Source organism: Hordeum vulgare, chromosome 5H, assembly GCF_904849725.1.
Source record: "Hordeum vulgare subsp. vulgare chromosome 5H, MorexV3_pseudomolecules_assembly, whole genome shotgun sequence".
NCBI classification, from domain to species: Eukaryota; Viridiplantae; Streptophyta; class Magnoliopsida; order Poales; family Poaceae; genus Hordeum; species Hordeum vulgare.
In genome coordinates this window covers 554943648-554950357 of record NC_058522.1, presented here as the reverse complement: position 1 = coordinate 554950357, position 6710 = coordinate 554943648, and the positions used below count along the sequence as shown (strand labels likewise).

Sequence of the window (6710 nt, the reverse complement as noted above, 5' to 3'; positions counted from 1 at the left end):
GGGTCTGCACACTTAAGGTTCGACGTTGTTTTATGCGTATTTGAGTTATATGGTTGGTTACCGAATGTTGTTCGGAGTCCCGGATGAGATCACGGACGTCACGAGGGTTTCCGGAATGGTCCGGAAACGAAGATTGATATATAGGATGACCTCATTTGGTTACCGGAAGGTTTTCGTGCATTACCGGAAAGGTTTCGGGCTCATCGGTAGTGTACCGGGAGTGCCGGGAGGGGTGCCGGGGACCATCGGGAGGGGTGTCACGCCCCAAGGGGTCTCATGGGCTATGGGAAGAGATAAACCAGCCCCTAGTGGGCTGGAATAAGTTCCCACTAAGGCCCATAAGGTTTGAGAAGGAAAAAACACAAGGTGGAAAGAGTTTCCAAGTGGGAAGGTGGAATCCTACTCCAAGTAGGATTGGAGTAGGACTCCTCCACCTCCAATTTCGGCCAAACCTTTAGGTTTTGAGGCTGCCTCCTCCCCTCCCTCCCACCTATATATACGGAGGTTTTAGGGCTGATTTGAGACGACTTTTCTCACGGCTGCCCGACCACATACCTCCATAGTTTTTCCTCTAGATCGCGTTTCTGCGGAGCTCGGGCGGAGCCCTGCTGAGACAAGATCATCACCAACCTCCGGAGCGCCGTCATGCTGCCGGAGAACTCTTCTACCTCTCCGTCTCTCTTGCTGGATCAAGAAGGCCGAGATCATCGTCGAGCTGTACGTGTGTTGAACGCGGAGGTGCCGTCCGTTCGGTACTAGATCGTGGGACTGATCGCGGGATTGTTCGCGGGGCGGATCGAGGGACGTGAGGACGTTCCACTACATCAACCGCGTTCTCTAAACGCTTCTGCTGTGCGATCTACAAGGGTACGTAGATCACTCATCCCCTCTCGTAGATGGACATCACCATGATAGGTCTTCGTGCGCGTAGGAAAATTTTTGTTTCCCATGCGACGTTCCCCAACACCTCCCTCCTCCTATATATACTAGAGGTTTAGGGCTTTTGAGACACAACTTTTTCCACGTGCAACCCTAAACCTCTACTTCGTAGTTCTTCCTCTAGATCGGTTTTCTGCGGAGCTCGGGCGGAGCCCTACAGGAATAGATCATCACCATCACCGGCACGCCGTCACGCTGCTGGAGAACTCATCTACTTCCCCGTCTCTCTTGCTGGATCAAGAAGGCGGAGATCGTCATCGAGCTGTACGTGTGCTGAACGCGGAGGTGCCGTCCGTTCGGCGCTAGATCGTATCGGATCGTGGGACGAAAGTGATTTGAATCACGAAGCTGTACCACTACATCAACCGCGTTTCTTAACGCTTCCCACTTAGCGGTCTACAAGGGTATGTGGATCCGATCTCCCTCTCGTAGATGATCATCACCATGATAGGTCTTCGTGTGCGTAGGAAATTTTTTGTTTCCCATGCAACGTTCCCCAAAAGTTAAAATTCCTTTAAAACCCAATGAGAAAATAAGGAGAAAATGATACAACATATAATGGTTATTGTCTCTTTGGTAACTTATATGAGAAAAACCTCGAAAGGATAAAACTCATTGCTAAGTCTAGAGGACAAGTAATATGTCTTGTATGCATTCGTTAAAAAAACCCGACGGGGGGAAATGATGTATGACATATATTCTTACGTTGATATTACCTCATTAAAAACCTTGATTAGAACTATGAGAGTAAACTCATAAAGGGAAAACGAGTGCAATATAATGTTTGAACGGGTTATTTTTCAGAGAGAAACTCCCCCTGATCTGTGCAAATCCCGAAGTCGTCGCATACCTATCCCATGAACACATTTTCAAATGTTGAAGCTGGGAGTGATTTTGTAAATAGGTCAGCGAGATTATCGCACGATTTACTTGCAAAATGTTTATCTTCCCTTTCTTCTGTAATTGATGGGGAAAAATAATTTAGGAGAAATATGCTTAGTGATATTGCTCTTTATGTAACCCGTTTGCATTTGAGCAACACAAGCAGCATTATCTTCATAGATAATGGTTGGAGATTCGATAAGACCTTTGCCACATGATTTTTGTATGTGGTTTATCATTTTGCGAAGCCATACACATTCACGTGACGCTTCATATAATGCGATTATTTCAGAATGATTGGTGGATGTAGCCACTAGGGTCTTCTTGGAAGACTTCCATGATATGGCTACCCCACCATGTAGGAACACGAAACCGGTGTGTGATCTGGCATTATGGAGGTCAGATAAGTAGCGAACATCTGTATACCCAATCAAATCAATGTCCAAATTTCTTTGAAATTGAAAGAATAGGCCAAGATCCTTTGTGTCTTGGAGATATCGAAAGATATTCTTAACTCCAGTCCAATGGTGTTTAGTGGGCGTTGCACTATGCCTAGCCAGTAAATTCACTACAAATGCAATATCAGGTCTGGTGCAATTTGCAAGATACATGAGCATTCCAACGGCACCAAGATATGGAACTTCCGGTCCTAATATCTTTTCTCCATCATCCGTTGGTCTAAATTGATCTTTCTCTATGTCTAGAGATCAAACTACCAAAGGGGTTTTGGATGGGTAGGATTTGTCCATATTGAATTTCTTCAATATTTTCTGGATATAGGCGGTTTGATGAACCAAAATACCCGAGGGAAGGTGCTCAAGTTGCAATCCTAAGCAAAATTTGGTTTTACCCAAATCCTTCATTTCAAATTCCGTCTTTAAGTGATTGCGTGCTTCATCAATGTCTTCGGTGGTTCCAATGATGTTAAGATCATCAACATACACTGAAATAATGCAAAATCCGGTTGCGGACCTTTTTATGAAAACACATGGGCAATCATCATTATTGGAGTATCCACTTTTCAGAAAGAACTCACTAAGTCGGTTGTACCACATGCGACCCGACTGTTTTAAGCCGTATAAAGACTTGTTTAGTTTTACACAATATGCGTTGCGTTTTGCATTTGGATTCAGGATTGGGACTCCATCAGGAACCTTCATGTATATGTCTATATCAAGTGAACCGTAAAGGTAAGCGGTCACTACGTCCATCAACTGCATAGATAGACGATATTGTACTGCCATAGAAATTAGGTATCGGAAAGTAATACCACTCATTACTGGAGAGTATGTTTCATTGAAATCAATGTCTGGTCTCTGCGTGAAACCTTGGGCTACAAGCCTTGCTTTATATCTCACCACCTCGTTGTTCTCGTTTCTTTTACGGACGAAAACCCATTTGAATCCCACAGCGAAAACTCTGGGAGGTGTAGGTATTGCTTCAGTGAATACCTTTCGTTTATTGAGCGAGGCTAACTCTACTTGGATTGCATCCTTCCATTTAGGCCAGGCGGAGAGTTTCTTGCACTCTGCCATGGTCTTTGGATCATGATCATTTAGAAGGTTGTCTGCAACTGTAGTTGAGAAATATATGTCGACAATAGTAGACTTACGATTGTAACATTCTCCAGAATCCATATAGTTGGTGGAAATTTCATTTACCCATGGTCGTGATTTCCCAATACGATTAAGTCAGGGTTTTCCGATGTCCCAGTTATTGAGTGCACAACTGAGCTGGGTTGTGGAGGTCGTTCTTCCACTGGGTGTTCATTACCCATTTGATGATTATCAACGCTAGGTTGATTTACATTTACTGGTTCAGAAGGTTTCTTCCCCTGTTTCCTTTGTTGCTTGCGAGAAGTTGAATAATGTTCTGTGGTCGTATTTCTCCCCCTCTTGCTTTGAATAGGGGGTTGAGTGGTTTTTGTTGGTACCTCCACTCTTTCGGGCGCATTTCTGGTAGGATTGTAGGATTTTGTAACACCTTTATAGTCAATAAATGAATCTGGCAGGTTATTTGCAATATGTTGCAAATCAATAATTTTCCGAACTTGGAGTTCAGTTTCTTGCGTACGTGGATCAGAGGAGGAAATGTCTTGGGCATTCCAATTGATTTCCGGGCATTCTTTTTGGTACTTGATGTCTCCCCCTAATGCTGGGAAATGTTCCTCATTAAAGATGCAGTCAGCGTGACGAGCTGTGAATAGATTCCCCGTGAGGGGTTCAAGGTACTTGATTATCGACGGTGATTTGTACCCCACATAGACCCCAATTTTCTGTGTGGACCCATGGATGTACGCTGCCGTGGTGAGATTGGGACATATGCGGCGCATCCGAATTTACGCAGATGAGAAATATTTGATTGATTTCCATGTACTAATTGCAGAGGGGAAGTGCTGTGATATGCAGTTGGTCGTAATTGGATTAAGTCAGCAGCGTGTAAAACTGCGTAACCCCAACAAGAAGTTGATAAATTGCAATTCATTAGTAAGGGTCGTGCAATGAGCTTAATTCTCTTAATTAAAGATTCGACCAATCCATTTTAAGTGTGGACATATGAGACTGAGTGTTGAACTTCAATGCCTAATGCCATGCAATAAACATTAAATGCATGGGAGGAGAAGAAATTTAAACTGAGGCGAGAGGCACATAACAGGTGAGCATTATTTGTATATAATAACTCCTCAAACACACCCTTGCACCGATAAGTGATGAATAAATCCATACATTGAACCCAGCTAGTCAATGTGCCTATCGACAGAACACAGGCACATTATACACTGTCCAGTGGCCGCAGGCTTGATGCATGCGAATGGCACGAAGCAGTTTGCAGTATCTCCACCAAAAGACCGAACCATATACACTCTGTGCTAGTAGATCACATACGTACATTATATACACATGTTTGACTCAATCGTGCGTGCATGCATGCATAGTCCTCGCTCTACCTAATTAACCGATGAGCTAATTAATTGATGAAGTTGAGCGGCTGAGATCACAGAAACCGCATGCATGTTGCATCAGCCGATCTTCTCCGTGTTGGTGTCGTCGGTTGGCCAGATGACCGTCTCCATGAGCCTCTCCCGCATCAGCTCCAGGTTCTCCTCCGAGATCTTCTCGTACATCTTCGCGTGGTCGCACTTCTGCTCGTTAATTAACAAGGACAAGACCGAATCAGATGCTAACAACATATAACTAAAATACTTATAAGTAGGCTGCTCAATTTCTCCCAGTTGGATGCCAGATTAGTGGTGAAAATTAGTGGCATGTTGTTGATTTGCTATGTAAAATGATATTACCTTGATCCATTTCCCGTACAAGCTAAGCCTGGTTATCATCACTCGCTCTGCAAGCTCCTGCCTCTCCTGCAAGTTCCAAGAGCAAGAGAAAGCATATATTCATGTGAAGAATTTTGGGTGCTAATTGTAGCAGTGCAAGAAGAGCATGGGTTTTCTCTATATACCTTTCCAAGAGCGCGGAGGAAGAGCTTGCCATCGGTGGGCTTGTTTACGGCAACAAAGCTGTCGGGGAAATAAGAGCAGAGTTACCCTTTTTTGTAACGATTTGCTAGATTTTGCATGTACCGGAGAGAGAGAGATGGATATGTTTTTACTTGTAGAGCCAGCGGTAGCTGGGTGGGTTCATCTCGTAGAGCTGGGTCAGCACGGTCCTCACGGCTTTGTAGGTGAAGTAGTTCATCAGTTGCTGCATCATCATGAACAGGACATGTTTTTCAGTTCCTTTTCTTCGAGAAAGTTGAAGTAGTCTTCAAATATTTGTTCACCCACAAGCAAGAAAGATCCAACAACAACAACAACAACAACAACAACAACAACAAAACCTATTCTAAAACATGTACAGTACATAAACAAAATCATCGAGATATTCCAGTCGGGAAACTATTGATAAGAGATGTTCCAACAAATTCCCCAACGTGTCTTCGGTAGCTTCGCATATATGTGGCTGAGAATAAGAAGTTCAAGAATTCGAAAAGTAGATGGAAGAGGAGATGTTGATGAATGGATTACCAAGTCGACGTCGCCAAAGCCAACATCGTAGTTGCCCCCGAGGTTGCTTACGATGGCGAGGCCGCCGCTCCTGCCGCCCCTGCCGCGGCCACACTGCCTGAGCCTGACCGAGCACGTCGCCCGGCGAGGCCTCCTCCTCGAGTCCCCGGCGAACAGGCTCGTGCTTGAGCTGCTCCCCACCCCCACGCGCCTCCTCGCGAGCACTGCCATCGCCTTGCCGCCCTCCGCCCTCACGTCGACCGTGGTCACCGCGCCCACCCCCGGCATCACCTGAACTCCGGTCATCCTCGATCAATGGAGCAGCTAATGAATTCCTTGGCTCGTGTCAGTATGTGGTATATAAAAACCAAGGGAGGAGCAAGTAAGTGGCCGGCGGAGGAAGAAGAGGTGGTGTTGAACTGCTGCTTCCTCCTGGCCCGGGTCGTCGTGGCTGGCGCTGGCTTGGCCGCGACGCTCACCAACCAATTTTTCTGAGGCCCAGGAGGCGCGCGGTTTTCAGCTTAGCACCACCAGGGAAAACCCCCACGCCGGGCGGACACGCGGCGTCGACCGGTTGGCGCGACGGGCCACGGAGCTGGAGATTCAAGAATTCCATGGTAAATTTGGCACGAGGAAGATTCAGAAAATGGAATTCTCGTGTGACCCCGCGCGTCATTTGACAAGCTGGTAGTAGCACGCACGGCGCCTTGCGTGTGTGGACCAGGGAGACGAGAGGCTCCTCCTCTCGTGTGGATTCTGTGAATCTGAAACCAAAACTTGGGAGGAATCTGAATTCTGAACGGGAGACCCAGAGCAGGCCACGGCGCGGCCGCCGAGCGGTTGCCTGCCCGGGTGCATACAGAGTGTCTGACTTTTCCTTCCA

At 46.2% G+C, this 6710-nt stretch overlaps 1 protein-coding gene across 1 annotated transcript; it reads right to left on the bottom strand.

The window, feature by feature from the left end:
- Positions 1 to 4470: 4470 nt before the first annotated feature.
- Positions 4471 to 6317, bottom strand: LOC123399062 (chaperonin-like RbcX protein 2, chloroplastic). Its single transcript, XM_045093489.1, has 5 exons — positions 5849 to 6317; positions 5434 to 5525; positions 5284 to 5341; positions 5120 to 5185; positions 4471 to 4963 (listed from the first exon to the last, which is right to left on the bottom strand). Exons 1-5 carry the CDS (start codon positions 6131 to 6133, stop codon positions 4841 to 4843), a joined length of 624 nt encoding a protein of 207 aa, XP_044949424.1. The 5' UTR covers positions 6134 to 6317; the 3' UTR covers positions 4471 to 4840.
- Between the last annotated feature and the right edge of the window lie 393 nt (positions 6318 to 6710).